Here is a 21,575-nt window from a genome sequence, read left to right on the forward strand (position 1 = left end):
GACTTGGAGGCTCATACAGTCAATAGATGCTTGGCTGAAATTCATGACGATTCCCTTCGACCAGAACAACTCTGTTTGATCAGGTGTGCTCAGGACAGAATACACCTTTATGGCTTTATGACATGTGTGCTGCCATGGTGACAAAGGCCACTTGGTCCTTCACTGTAAATCTTTCTTAGAAAGCCGCTCTTTGGGCCCCTGCGCTTATTGGGATTGCTCTGAATTTAGAAACCTACAACTTGCCTGATAAGATGAGAATGCTGAAGTCATTTTTAAGAGCTCATTTTCATAGCGGAGTTACAGTGGCCCATCTAATATGTGACGTGAATGATACAAGCAAACAGTGCTTGGACTTTAAACCTTTTGAGTGACTGCACAATATGTCTTATGTTATTACTATAGGGCTGTCAAGAGATTTTTTTTAATGAATTAATTACAATATGCGCCGATTAATTGATTAAAATAATCATTAATTAATCACATGAAATTTGGCTGACAAGGGCCATGTTTATTATTATTTATTTATCTTTTTTCAAAAGCTGCATCTGAATTTGGTATTGAGATATATTATACAGACCAAAACCGTTTGGACCAACATTCTTCACAATATTATTTTATATTCGGCAAAAGAAACAACGTCATAAAGCTTTGACACGACATGAGCGTGAGCAAATGAACAGAATTTTCATTTTTGAGCATCGCAAATTCATTCAGAAACTAAACATCGCTGTGTTTCGTCAGTTCTGCACTGGCTTTACCGGAAACGTTGTTGGAAAAATTGAGCTTGTGTCTAAAATATAACAATATAACATATTCGCACTCCTGCTATTATGAGACAAAAACTCAATCAGAAGCATTTTTGCCCGAGTAAATCTTGAACTTTAGCTTTTGACTGCATTATAGTCTGCACCACGTATAGCACTACCCTGCTTCATGTTAGTCACCAATCAATTGAACGAAATATAAGATGAACTTCATAGGTCTGGGGTGTTAAATCGTTAAACCCTAGTTATAGTAACACTAAATGGGACGATATCAGTTCTAAATTCATTAGGCCTACAGATTCATAGACATTAAGATATTTGAAAATGAGTAGCCTATTATTATGCTTGACGAAATGCAAAACAATAAAGTAGCTAACACGCTTATGATCCCCGCCTAACATATTTTGATGTCAAGCATATTTTTCATACATTCAAATGTCTTCACTCCTCAAAGAAAATAAACAAAGTATCTGTTGATTATGAAGCTGAATTTATTACCCTGAAACAAACAGGGTCATGCATATCTCTGTTGACTCTAATTGTATTAAAACTTCCTTGATGTTGTGAGATAGGAGGAAAATGTTTGATCAGTTCAGTTACCTTTATTAGTCCCCAAGGGGCAATTCAGTTTTACAGCCAACCCATCCATAATAGTTAAAATACAGTAACACACAATGAATAAAAGAAATAAATACTCACATTCTCATATTTACTCCAACCAGTATCACACACACCCACCCACAGTTCTTCACTATGCTTCCTAAAATCTATGATTACTTCTTTAGTTTTTGACGCATTTAAGTCAAGGAAGCTATCCTCACACCATCTGACAAAATCCATGTGGGCATTATTGTGATCAGATTGGTTGCCCTGTAATAGGGACAACAGGGCTGTGTCGTCTGACAACTTTACCAAATAGCTGTTCTCCCAAGATGACCTGCAGTTGTCGGTGTGATCAGCATTTAGCTCTCCACAAAAAAGGCCAAAATCAACAAAAATGTGAAACGATAGTGATCTAAATGTTTCATCAAATCTTTACAATCATGTAATGTTAGGACACAGTATATATTGTATTCCCATTAAGATAGAAACTATAAAACTTCTTAAGCAAATATAAAATCAAAAAATAAACATAAAAAAATCTCAACTGAAAAAAACAACAACAATATTAATACTAATTCAAACTTTGATGTAACCAGACGCACTAATGAACATAAAATATCTAGAAATGGAAAGATGGCATTATATTATACACTGTAAAAAAAATATCATAATTTGTTATAACGTTTTTTCTTCTGTCAAATCAACGTAGATAATTTATGTGGTTCAGATAACATATTTTGAGTTTCTGATGATTAAATCAATCTCCATTGTATTAACTATGATTCAAATTCAATGAACTTAAAAGTTAAGGCAACCAGGTTACTTCATTTTTTAAGTTAAACCAACAATATTTTTTACAGTTGTTTTAATCATAGACCGTAAAAACATGGTTTCATGGTTACATCAAAGATTGAATTACTACCATATTGAAACGTTTGGGGTCGGTGTAGGATTTATATTTATAAGATGTTTTTGAAAGTGGTCAAACTAAAACTGCATTTAGATGTTTAAAAATATAGTAAAACAATATTGTGAAATAACTCTTCAGAAATGTTGTATTTCCAGCATCAATGGGACCTGCATGTTGTTTCAATGTTGAAAACAGTTGTGCTGCTAAATATTTTTGAGGAAACTTTTGTGATCTTTTGTGACTGTCTTTGCTGTTATTTTTGGCCAGTTTAATACATCTTTGCGTAAAAAATGTATTTAAGTGCATATTTAAAATTAAAATAAATCGATTTGTCCATTCAATTTCAAGGATGGGTCACTATCTGGAAATAGTTAACCTAAGTAGCACGTCACACATATAGTCACCGAAAGCATCATCATACAGAGCTCAGCACCTACAAGGCTCCACCCTGATACAGATATAGTAGTGCAATGAGATACCAAGGCTAAAAAAAGATACTTTGGTCATTTACTGCTTGATTACAGAAAGTTAAGTAATTTCCTTAAGTTATTAGAGGCTACTTGCTGCAATTGTCACTCTGGTAAGAAGAACACCTTGGTTTATGGTCAACATGATGAAAGAGCAAGACTCAAGATTAGATTCAAATTCACCTAAACTTCTGCATCAGCAAAAAGCCCACTTACACAAGTCCTGTTTATCAAACAAGATATGGTATGTAAAAATGTCTCTCTAAATATACGACACGTCACAATGAAAATAAATCCATACGTCCAAACACACTGATATCAGCATTTTTATTGTTTTTCCTAATCAATAATAAAGTCAAAATGGACAGGTATAGCCCTGCGAATCAGATCACAAGAATCTGTAATAAAATAAGACAGGAGAGAAAAAGATAATTAGCTACAAATTTGGCATGGTGACAAAAAGGGGGCGAAAAGAAAAAAAAAAAGTTTCAAAAATGTACATGCAAAAGAACATCAAGGGAGAGGAAAAATAATGTAGTGTTATTAATTGTATGTAAACAAAATAAATATTTTCAGGAATATACAGCAAGGAGCCCCCCCGAAATAAAAATTTCAAAAAACAAGTGTCAAGAGAACTTTGTGGTGGCAACCACTGACAGATTGATGGCTGGCATTATTCAAGCCACATAAGGATCTCGATCGAGGCTTGACAGTGTCTGAGGGGGCTTTACACATCTGAAAACGTGAAATTTCAGCCGAGCCCCACAGCAAACCGTAAAACAAAACAATGAACATTACTGCAGGGCATGGGGTGAGTTCGGCTAATAGGCTGTGCACAATCTGCATGTGATGCATAAACTTGGATTTGAATTCATAGCATCTTTGGGATCTCCTGTCCTTACAGTTATTGAAACAATACAAAGTGAGCAACTTCAAGAACCTTTTTTGTATTCATAAATACACTGTGATCACAGTCCAGACATCAGTGTCTTTACCATTAGGCGAAAGCAATTCCGTAATGACACAAAAAAATGATGGTGAGGGGACTATTTGAGGCGTTTCTTAGCGGTAGCCACGTCAGTCATGCTACATAAAGTCAATCTTTGAAATCCCTGCTTCGGTCACCAGTGATAAGAGGTATAAAATCATCAGCTTTAATGATTTCATTTTAGTCAAGTCATCACACTGCTCAATGTTATTATTACTACCATTAATGTGAACGGAGTACCTCAACATTTCTAAAGAAGTCCTAGTGGTCTGTTCGTGTTCCCCAAGAGACAGCCGCCTGTCAAACAATCTTGCATGTGGTTCTGTCCTTTTAGGTATTGGTAGGTACAAAAGGAGTAAAACACATGAAAGGAAGAACAACATTAGATGACAGGAATTCAAGGACAGCGTAACAGCAGCCAACAGCGCTGATGGAAGACAGTTATTGATCGCTCAAAAAAAAAAATACAATAATACTTGTACAGTACAAAATCAAATGTATAAAAATGTAGTTCAAGGTAATACTTTGCCCTGCATGCACTCTGCAATAAGTTGGCTGAATTCCTTTTGGACTGTAAGTCAGTATATTTAGGACCTATACTATATAAATTACTAAAAATGGGACATTTTACAAGTTGCCTCTGGTAAAAGGCCTGAACAAAACAAACTGTAATCGGTACAACAGGGGCCATTTCAACACATAGCACATTTTCCCAAACCAATACTTTTGAAATAAAACAGAACACAAAATATACAAAAAAAATAATCCCCCTCTATAACCTGCCCTACATCCAATCTGGGAATAAAAGATAAAAAAAGACACCCTACGCTCCCACCCCGAGGAAAGCCCAACCTTAATTCCAGCAAACACATCCCATTGAAACTAAAGTTTTCCATCAGAAAGACCTCATCACTAGTCTTTTTGACATAACCTACACTTACTAAAATAACAGCCCTTTTCTGTCTACTGCCCCCTTTTAAAAACATCATGTCAGTTGCACAGCTCACATACTGTGTGATCATCAGCCTGGGTAGTTTCATTCACCGTGTAAAATAAACAGGTTAAAAAAGTGCTAGATGGGATTCTTTCTGACAAAGAAGGTAAAGCAGGATGGGACAGAGGGAGAAAGGGATGAGCAAGCCAGACAGGCACAGAAAAATCCCACGATCTGGCACTTACACGCTCGCATGCAGCGCCCTCTAGTGTATAGCCCTTGCCTTCACAATCCAAGGGGGAAAAAAAGACGAGACAGAATGAAAGGGCTGTTATGTGCTGTCAGTCACAGGCCTCCCTTCACAAACTATCTCCCTCCAGGTCACCTGCCAGTCTCAAGAAAGAGTATATGTTATTTTACATACAGATATTCTTATAAATATAAATTCATATATATATGGCCCTTACTGAAAGAGAATGTGAGCATTTCACATTGAGATAAAAGTACCATAATCTCTATACAGCTAAGTGGAAAGTGGTGTCAGTGTAATTTAGCAGGCAGCGCTTCGGTCTTCTACTTGTTGCACTCGTTCAGAAGAATAAAAAAAAAAAAAAAAAAATCTCCTGAAAAAGCTCTTTGTATTTGCAAAACGTCTGCCTGGTCGATGAATGCTTGCTACCCCCTCGTATAGATTTGCCGTCCACACATTTTCCTGAGTAATACTTGAATCATTGTAACAGACTATTTTAGTTCTGGGTGACTCCCTGCCATTACAATTTCGTAGTAATTTTTACATGCTTGCGAAGTCGATTACTAAAATGTGAGTGACTTTTGGAAAAAGTAAACAACTATTACTTTTTTTTCCCCATCTATTGATTAACAGACTAGAACTAGAAGTATGCTGAGAATTTAAAAAAAAGATGCGTTTCCTTATTTTCCAAAGGAAATTGGGGGGGGGGGGGGATTGTGGAAAATGCATCGCAGGCCAAAGGAGAGAGAAATATGAACGTATTTTCAGTACGAAAAACATGTCTTAAAAGCATTACAACTTCATTAAAGGAGGAGAACTAAATAACAATAATAACAATATTAATAATAACAATAATAATAACAACAACAACAACAATAATACAAAATAAAGACAGCATGACAAAATAAAAATAGGGAACCTCCATCTGAGCATCTAGGCACAGGAGCCCATTCACCTGTAGCTTTGGCTTGTTGGGGTTTTGGAGCCACTGCTGACTGGGTCGCTGGCATCAGCCAAGAGACTGCTATACCCTGAGAATTCGGAGACTGATGTCTGTAAGCGGTGATTTACCTCTCCCCCCGAGTCACTGCTAAAGGCCAGGGGCACTCGGCCCCCTTTAAACTGTGCCCCGAAAGCCTGGGCAAAGTTTTCGATCTGATAAGAAGCCTTGGCTGGGTCCAGGGTGGCCAGATCCTGGGCGAATCCTCCAGTGGTGGCTGCGGCTCCATTTTTCGGCCCTTGCGGTTCTTTTGGACCGCCCAGGTCAGGAGGCTGAGGTGCGATCTGGTAGGCATTGGAGTTGGGGGTGTGTGGAGGCGGCGGAGGGGGGGTGTGCTGCTTGTCCAGCTGTTCGGTGAGCTCCTGGGAAGGTGTGAGCTGCTGGGTGTGCGCAGACTGCTCCAGGCTGCTCATGTGGAAGCCCGTTGGAGGAGATGAGCCCTCAAGGAGACCAAAGTGAGACTTTGGCACAGACGAAAGGGAGGGCGAAGATGAGACTGGTTGTGAGAACGAGTACTCGAGAGGTGAGGAAGTATACACATGCTTGTCTGACAAAAGTGGGCTAGACCCAGGAAACGGTCCTGTGGTAGTCACGGCAGAACCGTGACTGGGACCCAATGAGAAGTTTAAGTTGTGACTGGTTCGCTCTAGTGCCTGAAGAAGAAAACGCGAGTACTCGTGCATGGTCACGGCTTTGTCGCCGCTGTTGGGACTTGACGGGGAGCCCTCGGGTCCCAACGGGTCTGCGGCATCCGTGCCGGCTGGCTGGAGCTCCACGTGATGGGGATCGGGGATGTCGAAAGACACGTCGTGCTTGTGAGCATAGTGGTCCAACAAGCTCTGGAGAACCTCATCTGGGATTCCAGACTTGTCATGCTTTATATCTCCCAGAGGGGACGAGTCCAGAAGGCCTAGCGCAACATCACCATCTAGAACCCCCGAGACGACACCCTGAATGACCGTCGGTTGCGACTGCAGATGACTGATGCCTACGTCGTAGTCTGAAGCTCCAGAACCCGCACTGCCATTGTTTGTCACATTGAGGTATCGCCTCTTCTTCAAAAACTGCATGGCGTCGTCATAGTTACTGCTGCTGTGACCGACTTTGGCCCCTGGACCTGGAAGAAGTCCAAGGCCTTCCAAGCCTCCTCCGGCAGGCAGCTCCATGCCTCCTGGTTTGGACTGATCCATGTGTTGAGCATTCTTCTCCTGGGACTTCCTGTTCCCCTTCTTGAAGGCCATCTTGGGAGCCCGGCCATGTTCGCTATGCATGCTGGGGCCCGGCTGGACTGAAGATGACGACGTTGAGACCCCGTGGTTCGCAGGTGAGCTGAAGTCGTGCACCCCGTAACCATCCGCCCCCTGACCATGCGTCACCCCCGAAGGCCCGGATGACTTCTTACGTTTGCGTTCACTCCCCTCACCAGCATTTTTTGACTTGCCCCGTTTGCGGCCAGGCGTGGCCGCATTTCCCTGAGAGATTCCGTAGCTGCCGTGTTCTCCGTCACCCGCTGCGCCCAACTCGTGCTCCGCTCCATCCACACCCTTTTTTATGGCATCTCCACACGTCCGCTTGTGCTTCAGCAACCGGTCCGTTCTGGAAAAATACTACAGAAGGAACAACAGCATAAGACGACAACACGGGCAAAGAGAACTGGCTGAAACGGCCTGAAACTCACCTGTTGGCAGGTGTCACACTTGTATGGCTTTTCTCCACTATGAGTTCTCTTGTGTCTTTCCATGTGATACTTCTGAATAAAACGCATGTTGCACTGATCACAGCTGAATGGCTTCTCTCCTGGAAACCATAAAAAAAAATAAGTTGCAGACCAAACAGGCTTTGAATAATTTACAACAAAAACAGAACCATGAGGCTTGATAAACATGTCGCAAACAAAGACAATAGAAATGGGGAAATGAAAGCTGAAGTTTGTGCAAAATTAAGGAACTTACCACTGTGGATCTTCTCGTGTCTCTGTAAGAGGTATTTCTGAATGAAGCTCATGTTACACTGAGTGCAGCGGAAAGGCCTCTCACCTGTAAAGGAAATGGAGTCAAGCATTGACCTTTGTTTGCAATGACTAGAGACAGCCATGGAACATGATGGTTTTTAATGTGGCACATTTAAAGAATAATTACAGCAGTTACAAACTGAATCAATTACTTCAGAAAGCCATTTGATGGGCAGAACTGAAGAGTAAATCAGCACCGACATTTGGAGCAATAAGCTCATTGAAAACTGAAGCACCCGATTTGGGTGCAATTAAAGCAGTAGTTCTCAACATTTTTGACTCCAAGGTTCCTCTTCGTTCATGCCAATACTCAAAGGTTCCCCTATCTAGCAGGTTCTTCTGTTGTAATAAAAATAATTCATCTTCAATATATAATGTGAATATATGAATATAATGTAATGTCTCTCACATTTCGTTAGAAGCTATTCTATTGTTTCACAATTTGGCTTAAATGTATAAAAATTTAAAAAGTTTAATGTTTGCAGTACATTTCTTATTTACTATTGCTTGCACATCTTTTCTAAACAAATGTAATATGTTTGCTATTCTGCCAACCTTTTTCCTTAAATAATTAAAAATATGTAATAATTAACCCAACAGTTAATCCGAGTTGTCTGTGTAATAAATGTTGTTTTTTGTGAACTTGACAAACCAACTATTTTAGATTGCAAGTACACTTTTAATCTCCACTGAACACTGGCTGTTAATCCTTGGACCAAATTGATTGGTGATGACACGGTGTGCATGGCCCAATGGCTACTGTGTAGAACACACACTAACTTAAGCACGCTCTCGTGTGTTAAGAGTAAACGCATGCTGACCTGTGTGTATAAGCACATGTCTGCGTAAATGATAGGAGCTCCGGAACGCTGCATTGCAGTGCTCACATATGTGCGGTTTGGAGTTTGGAGACAAGCTCCCTCCATCTGGATCCAGCATCATTGACTGCAAGACAAGAAGACAATGATCAGCATTAGACAACACTAATATTATTATATGAAGGGAAATCTTTACATTTTACCACTAATAACCAAGTTGTATGTAAAAGCTTTGCATGTTTGCACCTTCGACTCTCCTCGTTTCCTCCGTGGCTTGCCCTCCTGCCCCTCTCCGTTTGACCTTCGACCCTTCCTCCCTGAGGATTCCTTTACCAGCCGTCCTGACAGCTGGAAGGATAACAAAGATAGAATGGGATTGGGAGAGGACTAAATAAAAGACAACAAACCCCCATTCATTCACACATTTGAGATACGCAAATCTGGTTTTTGTGTTGTATGCATGAGACTTGCGTTGTGTGAATGAGAGACTGCATTTGTGAATTTTTTTTTAATGAAACAAAAGCACATGCAGAAATCAGCCACAACTCTCTAATATGCACAGAATAGAAGAAAGTCTAGTTTGAATATTAAAAGTATTCCCTAATGTGCATGTGGCAGAAGGCATGGTGGTAAATCTCGTATTTACGAGCCTCTATATCGATCCCTGGGGAATAAATGCCAATTTTCTCATTTTCGCAACCATCTATTGAAAAAAAAAAAAAAAAAAAAAAGTGGATTATTGACCAGCTGCACATCTGATCTGAGTAGTTTCACACTTGGGCAGTATAAAACAAGAGCAAACGCACACAAAAACACACCCTGAATGGAGATTAAAATATTAGTTCCTTATTGAATATCCTTATTGTCCTTCTAAAGGCTATGGCATATTGGACAAAAATAGCGAGGAAGTAAAAACAAAAACAACCTTACTCTTTGCTCTGTTCTGACATCTTTAAAATTACTTCTCTTTCAACACAAAGAGCACGAGGAAGAGCTACTAGGATAGATTAAAACCAAGCGCGACCAGAAAGCAAAAGACAGAACAAAGACGTCATGCGTGTTATTTCTTAGCGTGCTGCTAGAAATAATTGCGAATTAGCATGAGTCATAATTTTATTAAAGTAATCATCATAGCTTAGCTGCCTTTGGCTACTATAGAAAGACCGAGCCAGATGCAGTGTCTCAATGCTTCAGCCCAATTTCCTTTCAGCCGTCAGTGCGGATGAGATGATCAATAAGCCCTTATAATGATTAAATGGGATCATTGCCCTTACAGCCCTGGAAAGGGCATAATCACCACAGTATGAGAAGCAAGGTGCCGTTTTGCATTTCCACACACACTCACATCAGCATGACTTGTTACATTTGACCTAGTCAAACCCCTCACTCATCCAGAAACAAAATGACGTATTATTATTATTATGGAATCTGCGTTAAGCTCGTATGATTTCCATGGAATCTAGACCTTTAAAAATCTGGATTAACTCAAGAGTCTGGGGAATTGAGACATTTTGATTTTCCTTTGGTGTTTTTAAAATGATAATATAAACAACATGGCAAAAAGCATGGTACATATGAAGCCCAGTGTGTGTGTGTGTGTGTGTGTGTGTATATATATATATATACTGTGTGTATGTATATATATATATATATATATATATATATATATTTCAGATTTCAGCCTCTAAGTGCCATTTGAAATTTTATTCTAGAATGATCATTTTTATCAAGCTTGTATATTTAAGTTCAGTCATTTCACTTAAATGGCAATGATAATTACCTATTAATTGTTATTTAAGTGGAATTACTGAACTTAAATATACAAGTTTGATAAAAATCATCTTTAAAGAAGAAAATTTCAAATGGCATTTAGAGGCTTTTGCATCTGAACTCTTCATATATATATATATAGACCATTTTTGCAAGATGTAAAAATGTTTCAGTTTGTAACTGTTTTCTTTATTTCACATGTAAAGAAAACATCTTAAAGATGTTTGTTTAAATTTGTTAAGTTTTATATGTTCTGTTGGTTGTATTTTATTCCAGCTTTTATGTAGTGTTAAAAAACTGAAACAGGAAGTGCTTCTGGACCAGTGTTGTTTACATCTTGCAAAATGGTCTATATATAATATATATATATATATATATATATATATATATGAATGAAGAGTTCAGATGCAAAAGCCTCTAAGTGCCATAATAAATTTTCTTCTAGAATTTAAATTTTTATCAAGCTTGTATATTAAAGTTCAGTCATTTCACTTAAATGACAATGAAGATTACCTATTAATTGTCATTTAAGTGAAATTACTGAACTTAAATATACAAGCTTGATAAAAATGATCATTCACACACATATATTTATAGGGAAGCCAAGTAAAACATTCTTAATGGAATCTTGGAAATGACACAATGGTGGTTCTTTACCTTTTAATAAAAACATGAGCTAAAAATTCTTTGAAGTTCAACCATCTTGTCCAAAATGCAAAATGTAACTTCAACGAAAATTCTACAGACAGACGCCGGCACACTTACGTTTCCCAGACTGAGGTCGTGCACCAGCAGGTTCTGATGGTTGCCCAGCGAGACCTCCAGCAACTCTCCTCCACTTCGTACTCCGGCTCCACCTCCACCCCCCGGGTAGAGAGGAAGCCTGTAATCGTGTTCAGAAACCTTCTCCTGTTTAATGCCCATGGCATGAACATAATCGCCCACACTACCCATCATCCCTCCCATGCCACCTCCGCCACACATGCCTCCTGCACTCATCCCTCCACCTCCTCCTCCTCCACAGTCCGGCGAGTCCCTCTCCTTCTTCAAGATCATCTCGTGGGGCTGTAGGTCGGCCATAACCGTTTGACTGGCCAGTCGGGTGAAACTAGTAACAGGGGGCAAGTGGCTGAACATGAGCATGCCTGGACCGAAGCCTGGCTCCATGCCACCATTGGAGCGGAGGAACTCATTGCCAAGTTTGTCCTGGATCAGGCTCATGATGAAGGGGCAAGGCTCTGAGTGTTGTCACACCGACACTGATGCTGGAATAGGGCCGATGGGGTCTGCTTCAATGCAAGGCCACCTCACTCATCCTAAAGACATCAAAAGAGACAAAATGATGATTTGACATTTTTTCACGTGCATTACTACAGTCTAATGCCAACAACGGTGTCCAACTAGCCAAGTAGAAGGAATTACACGGTTCGTACAGATGCCATCAAATGAAATTGACTTTAAGCACTACCTTTTTCTTTTTCAAGGACTATAATCAAAGATCTCACTTATCAAGCAATATCTTTATTATCTTTCATCCCTATTGAGTAACATATTCATTGTGCACAAAATAAGTGAGTTTACTTATTTAAACACTACCGTCCCTTGTTCAAATGTTTGTTAGGCAAGATTATTTATTTATGTTCTTGAAATAATTATTTTATGCTCACCAGTCACCAGGCTGTATTTATTTGATCAAAAATCCAGCAAAAATTACAATTTTGCTTTTCTATTCTCATGCCTTTTAAAAAAATTTTAAATGGATTCCAGCAATGGCAAAGTTGAATTTTCAGCATCATTACTCCAGTTTTCACTCTTCTTGATCCTTCAAAAATCATTTAGATATTCTGATTTGGTGTCCAAGAAACATTTCTTAACATTATCATTAATGTAAAAAAAAAAAAAAAAAAAAGACCCCAAACTTTTGAACAGTAGTGGATATTCATCAACCATTCTGCACTCTAAATATACCAGCAATTAAAAAAACCCATAAAAGCAGTTTATTCCAGTTTATTTTTGAATTTTACTTAAGTTCCTAATATTTTAAAGCTACACTGCTAATAGGCAGTGTAGCCTAAATGCTTCAAATGCCGCAAGAGTGTATATATGCCATGGAGAACCAAGTGAGCCATGTTATTGTTAAGACCAAGTCTCAAAACCAGGACACTGTGACAAAAGTTTACAAGAAAACAATAATTGTTTGAGGTTCACCAAATTGATGGAAATCTTAAAGCAATGATGTAATGTGCAGATTTTTGGTGACAAACTTAGGAACAAATACGCCGTATGCTCTTTTGATCCAATTAGCGCCTAACTGGATTAATCAGAAAGGTTTGTGGGTCAGACACAAAACACATATCGACTGCTCAACAGTGAACTATGGTTGCCATTTCTTTCTTTTAACACACAAACAACCACCTACAGGAAACAATTTGTTTATGACTTTTGAAGAGGAGTAATGTTAAGTACTAATAAAGATCAGGAGTCATAGATAACACCAACAGAGCTTCATCACAGGCTCACTTTCATTTAAAACTCTGTATATGAGCTACTGAGATAGATGGATAAATAAATAAAAATAAATCAATGTTTGAACTCATTGACTATTTTATTTTTCATTCATTACATAGAGTCGTTAAGTGGCTAGTTTTATGACACATTAAAACCATATTAAATCCATATTTTTAATTGTAAATAGATATAGGTCCAAAGCAAACATAGGCGACACGACATCTCAATTAGCTTAACATTTAAAGGTCATTTACTGGCGAAAATCTTGTTCAAATAGCAGAGCTTTTTTATTTTTTAAGATTATTTTTGTCGACAGCAAAACTAGAATTGTTTGCATTTTTGTGTGTTAATTAAACCAATACCAATTACATAAGAGTACATTTCTATTTTCAGGCTGAAGAAACCAGAATTTATTTACACATGCACAGACATTGCTTTTAAGATGCCATACGCAAAACAAAATGAACGTTAAGGATTAAGAGCGTGTTTTAAATATAAACACAGATGTTGTGCAATGTGAACCTGTCTAACATTACAAATGTTGGTGGCTGTATGATGGCCTGTGGGATATTCCACCTAAACTTTTACTTCTTGTGCAAATAAAACGTGAGAAATAATTCTCATGAGCCCTACATTAATCTATTTTGGTGGCTATTTTATGTGTAAGCACTATGAGTTTGAAGACTGGGAATCCAACACCAACTTATGGTCTGCTCTGTTTACAAAAATTTACATTATTATTACCCATGCGAATTTGCAAATTTAACAAGCCCTAATCTACTGTACATATTTGTATGTGTACCTACACTGTGTCATAAGCAACCTAATGATAATATAAGTTTGAAATGCAATACATAAATTGGCTTAGGGATAGTTCACCCATTGACAAATATGCAACTCCCACTTTGATGATTCAAAAAGATCATAAAGAGATCGTAAAAAGACCATATAAATTGAGCAAGTACAATTTTTAAGAGACTCGATTGCTTTTAAAAGAAAAATTGTTGAATTTAGGCTTTTATTGACATATAAACACTCATCAAATCATATCCGTTTTGGTAAACAGAAGCTCAAGCATGTTGCTCTCGACATGCAAAAAACAATGAAGTCCATTCTCATGTGTTACGCAGCACGTTTGAGCTTCCACAAGAACCAATGAGGTTCATTTTCGTGTTACGCAGCAAGTTTGAGCTTCCACAACAACCAATGACATCAAGAAGGTTTGGTTGAGCTTTTGTTTATGTTTAAAAAACAATTATTACAAGTGAATAAAAGCCTAAATTCAATCTGTTTGTCAAATAAAGCGACCACGACTTCAGAAAATTTTGACTAAACTGCTCAAATCATATGATTAGGTTTACAATTTCTTTATGAACTCTTTGAAGCTTCAAAGTGGTAGTTACGTACCAGTCAATGGAAGGACAGAAATGCCTCAGATTTCATCAAAAAGATCTTCATTTGTGTTCAGAAGATGAAAGAACGTATTGCGGGTTTGGAACGATGACAGTAATTAAAGACATCATTTTCATTTTTGATTGAACTAATCCTTTTAGCACACAAACATTGAAAGTAATGACGGTGAGTCAGAATGATGATTCAGTAACCGCTCTAAAGGATCTAGTGAGTTCATTCACTGATAGATTTGTCATATATAAACCAATAACATGCAAGTCTTGCTTTATTTTGTGGTAAATAATAAATCTCATTATAAACTCTGACTCACACCTCTGGTAAAACATGAACAGTAAAAGATAGGCTATCCAGAATAAAGATGATATTCTGAACAATGCTGGAAAACTACTGTATTTTGATGAAATGTAACCAGTAAATTTGGAATAGCACTGCAGATTAGTATCCTTCTCTGTCTCAATGATTGTGCACACGTTTGCCGAGGGTACATGATGTTTCTGGGAAGTCAATGGCCAATTGCTCTTTGGATTAATGCGACATCCGATGATTCATACTATTCATTTCCCCTTTAGAGTTGTTGGATTGGATCTGAACCAGATGCCCTGCATTAGTCAGAACCACTCCATCCGTGTCACTTCACAGTCAAGGCAAAGATGAAGTCTAACTACAAGGATCAATGGGAGCCCATTCAAAATATGTATAGTTCATGTCCAACATATAGGATAATTAGTAGGGGTTCAAAACATAGCTATCTTATATAAAGAAGGACCACATATTTGTATCAGTTCTTTGTAAAGGTGTTTCATGCAGAAGCATATATAAGAATTATAAACGAATAGGAATTATAAAACGTGTACATAATGAATGAGCGCTTTGAATCAAATTGCTTCAAATGTTAGCAGGCTATATATATATATATATATATATATATAGATAGATAATGTTACTATATATATAATGTTACTAGTTAAAGACACTTGATATAAAGTGGTTCCAAACATGTTGTGGAGTAATAAAGGAACACTTTGTCCCAGTAGAGGCGTCTCGTATCTCACGCAGCTCGCGTCTCTTTGTGTTGTGAGTGCGCGCAGACAGCACGCGACGCAGATGGTATGTAAATAGCTCGTGAATACGTTAGCCAACTGAGCTAGCTCATCAATCAGAGACATAAATCATTTATTCCACACACTCAACTCAAATCGATCCTCAACCCGGGACGCAGTGGCCATATTGAAGCAAAATGCAACAAGACTCAGTGGCCCGGGACCCTGTAGTCTATACTATAACCGCAGGAGTTTAAAGTTTTTGTTAGTAAGGCAGGACCGTTATGGTGGGATCCATATTAATAACTTCATGCCGACTCACAAAGGGCCTCGCCGCTAACGCGCTAGCTATGCGGCTAAGCGATGCGCGTAATAAATAAATTACACTGGCGAAGTGTAGGGCATCCAATATGCAATCTTATACTGACAAATATAATAAAAACAAGTACAATTAACTACAAAAACACTTTACAAAGTAAATTGTGATTTTGTTTAACATCACATGCTCAAACTAAATGCAGACAAAATGAGTATGCACAATGGTGTGGCTGTGCGAGCGTTTAACGTTACCCATAATAAACAGCACCATGCAACTCCAACGAACAATTGATGCTCCGCGTCAAGCTACTCGGCTAATATGCTACACTACGAGTCGCTGCGCTTTGTTGTCTGCCCCGCTTGCGTGCACCTCTCCGGCGCATCAAACTTCACGCAAAGCTGATCTCAGGATTTCGCTTACCAGTGCATGTCCACCGTTGGCTCTTTCAGTGTGTATTTTCCCCCTCGCTCGTTTCTTTTTATGTTCAGAGTCCAAACATTGTTCTCCCGCAGCTGCTGAGTTCCTCCATCTTGTCTGAGCGCGGGGAACTGTGGGTAGAGCGGACGGGTCCTGCGAGGAGACAGACGCTCTGATCCAGGGCATTGGAGCAGCGTCCGATAGTACACTGTCGCACAGAGGAACACAGACCTAGTGGGGTGCCGTTGGGAAGATTTACATTTCAGTACAATTCACTTTTGCATTATAATTGCAGCAAGGCACTGATATGGAAGCCCATTTCCGCCACATGGGGAAAAAAAGCCTGCTTTTGTAAATCATAACTGACAAAAGCTCGAAATTATTGTAGCTTACATAAGTTAGCTACTTTATAAGATTTAAAAAAATCATAATTATGACACGGAAAGTTGTAATTTCTACTTTATCTCATTATGACTTAATATAATTATGACTTTTTTAATTTTTGAAAATTTTGACTTATTCATTTCTACTTTTTGTCATAATTATAAGTAAAAAATGTCATAATTATGACTTAGCATGTTATAATTCTGTTTTTTTATTATCTCATGATTAATTAGTATGTCATAATGACTTAATTACAAAGTTGTATTACATAAAAAGCCCAAATGAAATTATGATATATTTTTTTATAAGGCTACAATATTCAACTTTTTTTTTAAGACAGTTAATAAAAGTTTTTTTATGTCATATTCAACATATATAATAATTTCAGCTCAGTATTTGTCATATTTTCACATTTTTTGTCTCATAATAATGACTTGTATAGTTTATAGACCTAGCCTATATTTTGATTCTCACTTTTTTATTATAATTTCTTGACATAATTATGATTAACAAAAGCTTTTTTTCTTATGTGGCGGAAATATGTTTCCGTGCAGCAAACTGTGGGTAATTCTCACAAACATATTAAGTTTTAAAACTTTATCACATGTATATCACAGATGAAAACATCTGCATTGACATTCTTTAACATTATTTTTCATGACAATGTGTTGAAGTTTCCATTGCCCATCTGATTCTCTCTCAATATGGTGGTATCCCATTGGGTCCTCAAAAATTAGGACACAGCACATCCAACCATTGTAATATGGCTCTCAAATTAATAGGATGGCTGTGACACAATTCATTAAAGATAAAAAAAAATCATCTGATAACACCCATAATTAACTCCTTTATACTAATTGTGAGCAAAAATAGTGATCCTTAAGAGAAGATCCAAAGAGAAACAAAGAAAGATAGAGACAACGAAACAAGACAAACATAAACAAAATTTTAGACTATGTGCTGACCTGAAAGAGTTTATGATAACAGAGCCGTTGGTCAAATACATTCCTTAAAAAAAGTTGGCCATGCCAGAAGAACCAGTCATGAAGGTCCATCCCTAATCCTATCTGTGGGATGTAAGATCATAAAAACACAAAATTTGCCAAAACGTAAAATAGCTACAAACGGTCATGACAGCTGATGTGGCCAGCACATCTGAAGATGCTGTTGCTTGTACACTCTCATATATATAACAATTTTATATTTTGTCAATGATTTGAATTCGTACGATCTGCATTTGCCCCATTGACAGTTGGGTTTATGGGGTTAGAGGTTGACATATAATGCATACGAAATCAGCACCTAATAAGTTTTGTTTCCTGATGAGACAGATTGCCTGCATCTCCTTGTCTATTTTAAGACCCAATTAATCCAGATGAGAAATGGGTAAATTTAACCATAGACATTTGACACATAAGATATTGTGGTTGTTCACAGTTCACATTATCAGTTCACATTATGCACTATCTATAAACAATATTTGTTACAGTATTTAATACTTGATAAAATTAGTTAATAAAACTCCTACTGTGAATTGTTAGTTTAGTAACCATTGGAAAGCGTTACTGACCTGTCTATTCTCCTTTTTTTGTCCACTTTCCACAAAATGACAAACAATTGCAGTATTTTTTCTCTATTTTGTAAATTTGCTAGTGTGTCTTCACAGGCTTTTTTTTAATCGCTGAAAATTGGACATGACTGAAATATTGCTGTTTTAATATAGAAAGTGATAATAAATTCTTGAGATCTGGGAGTGTGGGATTTTTTTTCTTCTCTTTCCGTGTCGCACATGCAACTGGTCAGGTGCGCAAGGAGAGGTGTTTATTTATTTTTCGATATGAAATCTCTCCCATGTCTGACTGGTTAAATATGCATTGAATATTCTTCTCTAATGCCAAACAATGTCCTGTCATACAGGGATAAGTGTTCATGTGTGTTTGGTAATCTACTCCACTGTATAATTCATTTGAAACATTATTATGAATAAGATCAGACAATAGTACATGTTCATAACCAACCACAACAAAACTAATGTTTGAATTATAGAAAGACCTACACAACAGTCTGATCACCATAGGCTTTTCCCCCCTATACAGTGTAGAAAACGCTATTTAAAGAGGCAGTGCTCACTCAAAAAAAAGATATGTTGGCTTTAATTATTTTATTTTTTCGTCAACAGGTTCCACATAACCGGGTTACTTTAAACAAACATAATTTGTTCATGTAACTTCAACATCATGGAATTATGTCATTTTAAACGACCCAATTAAAGTAGTCTCAACATAAGTGGTAAGAATTCTCAACTGTTAAGTTGAGACATAATCACATAAAACTTAACAGAAATAAATAATTTTGAGTGTATGATTGCAGTTACTGTGAAATCAAGGACACATTTTGTATACATTTATTATTAATCAAATTCACTATTATTATTAAAATCCATGACATATAAGCTATAGAAGCAATGAAATAAAATTATGTTTGCCAATTTTTTAGTCTGTTCTCAATTTTGTACAAACAACTCATGAATGTTACTAAAGGTAACTTGACAGGTCACGTGATATCAGATGTCATCAATAGAGCTCATTCATTATTCAAGAGCATGCTCTGCATTTCTCTTTCTGCCCCTTTCCTTATTCTCATCATTTTCTTTTTTTTTTCTTTTCATTTCCAAATCTGAAGGTATGTGTAACAGCATCTGGTGTTCTTATTTTGTTTATTTATCTTGGAGAAGAGTATATATTTCAATCCAAAACTTGTATGTGCCATCCACATGGGGCCAGTGATCATCTGGAGGGTGAGCAACCCTGACCCTGTCAATCACCAAGCATGAGCATAAGACCCTGATTCATTTCAATCACAGTTCAGGCATGTAATCAGTTAAAACAATCGTATAATCCATACTCTCAATAATATTGTCTTAGTAGTTTGCATTGAAAATAAAACAAAGTATCCTTTAATCACGTTCACGGATATACACACAGCCCTACATAATGAAAATACCAGACCCCGCTCAATATTTCATTAAGCTATATTAAGTCATTCTCCTGAAAACACTGTGCCTCCATCAACAAGAGAAGTGCTTTTTCATTTGTGTTTGTTATTTCTCATAGCCTGATGTCATTATGGGGACTGTAATCATTTTTACACACAAACAGATATACTGCATGGCCTGATGGATTCCCCAGAGGAAAAGCAAACAGAGAGAGGAAGAGAATGCAGTTTCAAATGTCTCTACCCACTGAATAACTGCACAACAACCGAAAATAAGCATGCCATGAATGTTAAGTGTTTACGTATAAGTTAGTATTTAGTATTTATCATTACAATGAGGAGAAATAATATTATTTTTTCACTCTATTGCTAAAACTCTATAAGGCAATTACTTTATAAATTAAAATAAAATGTAAAATATAGTTGTGTATCTCCATATATTCATTTTTATTTTTTAAATAAATCATATGTATTGGTCACCCTTAAGGTCTGTCTGTGGGATTTGCAAATATTTAACCAATCAAAAGTATAAAAAAAGAGCTTGCGACTAAACCTCATAACTCCACCTGCCTCTATCGTGAGTGAGGTGACGCACACATTTGGACCATATCTATTTGTTTGCAATGCAAAGAACTGGTTGTTTATAGGTACAGCGTTTCCTTTCTTCAAGAAACACTAAAGCTATGTTTTAAGAGTGCCTTAGTCTAGCATTTATCGGCGAGTCTATAGCAAATAGAGTCTTAAATAGCCAATAGCACTTCATCTAACATGATATTGACAGAATCTCAAATGACAGAACAAAAACTGAGCACCAACATAGATACAGCCATGATAAACCTCATTACCCAACCCAATACGGTGTACTGCCTCTATCTCTCTCTATATACAGGATGTGTGTGTGTGTGTGTGTGTGTGTGTGTACATATACAGTATTACAGTATATATACAGTATTTATATGTGTGTGTGTGTGTGTGGTTTTATTGTTCATATTAGGCATTTTATTATCATCCAAATACATGACGTTTTAATAAGAATTACAAAAGAATTATTAAATTATTAAGTTATTATTAAGTTATTAATTAAGAATTATTAAAGGGATAAGTTAATTTGTCCGCACAGGTTGGTGCGCACAAATAAATACAACACATTTTAAACTGCTAAAAAAAAACCCTGCTATCGTTTGTTTTAGTGAAAGTGTGTACTCGCGCATTTCCGTCAGCAGATGGCGCTGTGAGTTTCAGTAATTGACTGCGGAGGAGCATTCAAATTTGCAGGACAATAGAGCATTATTTTCTATTTGCCTGCCCTTCAGTGACAAGAAATTAAAAAAAGAAAAAAAAAAAAGAAAAAAAAAAGAGGACTCAAATACTAACATGACAAGACATTGTGTCAGCTTTACCAGGACACCAGACCGACCGAGCATCGTATTCCTATTGATTGGGCTATTTCTACATTGGACTGGAAATCCAATCTTCTTCCCAATGCCGGGAAACACACACACACACACACACACACACACACATATGTTTTATTTTTTATGGTTTATGGGGACTTTCCATACAATTTTAGTCGTACAAACTGTAGCTAGGCTATATTCTCCCTTACACTAAGCAGTTACAGTATACGGTTTTGCATTGGCATCTTTTTTGTACGGTTAATAATTTAAGGTTTAGGCCACACACACGCCAATACACACACATGTTGGGTTTTCACGTTTTTTAGGACTTTCCATGCATGTTTTATGCACCCTATACTGTTATATCCCCTAACTCTAACTTCCCATCACAGACAACTTTCATAAATGTTTAATGAAATTTTCAACAAAAAAAAAAAAAAAAAAAAAAAAAAAAAAACATCACTTGATTTATTAGGTATTTCCATCTTTGTGGGGGACATTCTGTCCTCATATCGTTCAGGATACAGACCAGCTTCTTTTCCAGTGTGAATATAGTATTTCGCTCACACATTAAGCCCCCTCCTCCCA

The 21,575-nt window shown here is 37.3% G+C and overlaps 1 protein-coding gene across 2 annotated transcripts; it reads right to left on the minus strand.

Moving 5' to 3' along the window:
* Positions 1-3,057: 3,057 nt before the first annotated feature.
* znf281a (zinc finger protein 281a) lies at positions 3,058-16,443 on the minus strand. Of its 2 annotated transcripts, XM_089128702.1 has the most exons (8): positions 16,216-16,443; positions 11,281-11,831; positions 8,992-9,093; positions 8,749-8,872; positions 7,869-7,952; positions 7,595-7,713; positions 5,872-7,523; positions 3,058-4,059 (listed from the first exon to the last, which is right to left on the minus strand). In XM_089128702.1, the coding sequence occupies exons 2-8, from the start codon at positions 11,734-11,736 to the stop codon at positions 3,831-3,833; spliced, it is 2,766 nt and encodes a 921-aa protein (XP_088984828.1). In that variant the 5' UTR covers positions 11,737-11,831; positions 16,216-16,443; the 3' UTR covers positions 3,058-3,830. The 2 variants fall into 2 exon arrangements, with proteins under 2 accessions (XP_088984828.1, XP_039542110.2); XM_039686176.2 differs by lacking the exon at positions 3,058-4,059 and having other exon boundaries at positions 5,616-7,523; positions 16,216-16,441.
* Positions 16,444-21,575: the final 5,132 nt, after the last annotated feature.

This window comes from Pimephales promelas, chromosome 3, assembly GCF_988280905.1.
Source record: "Pimephales promelas chromosome 3, fPimPro1.hap1.1, whole genome shotgun sequence".
NCBI lineage: Eukaryota > Metazoa > Chordata > Actinopteri > Cypriniformes > Leuciscidae > Pimephales > Pimephales promelas.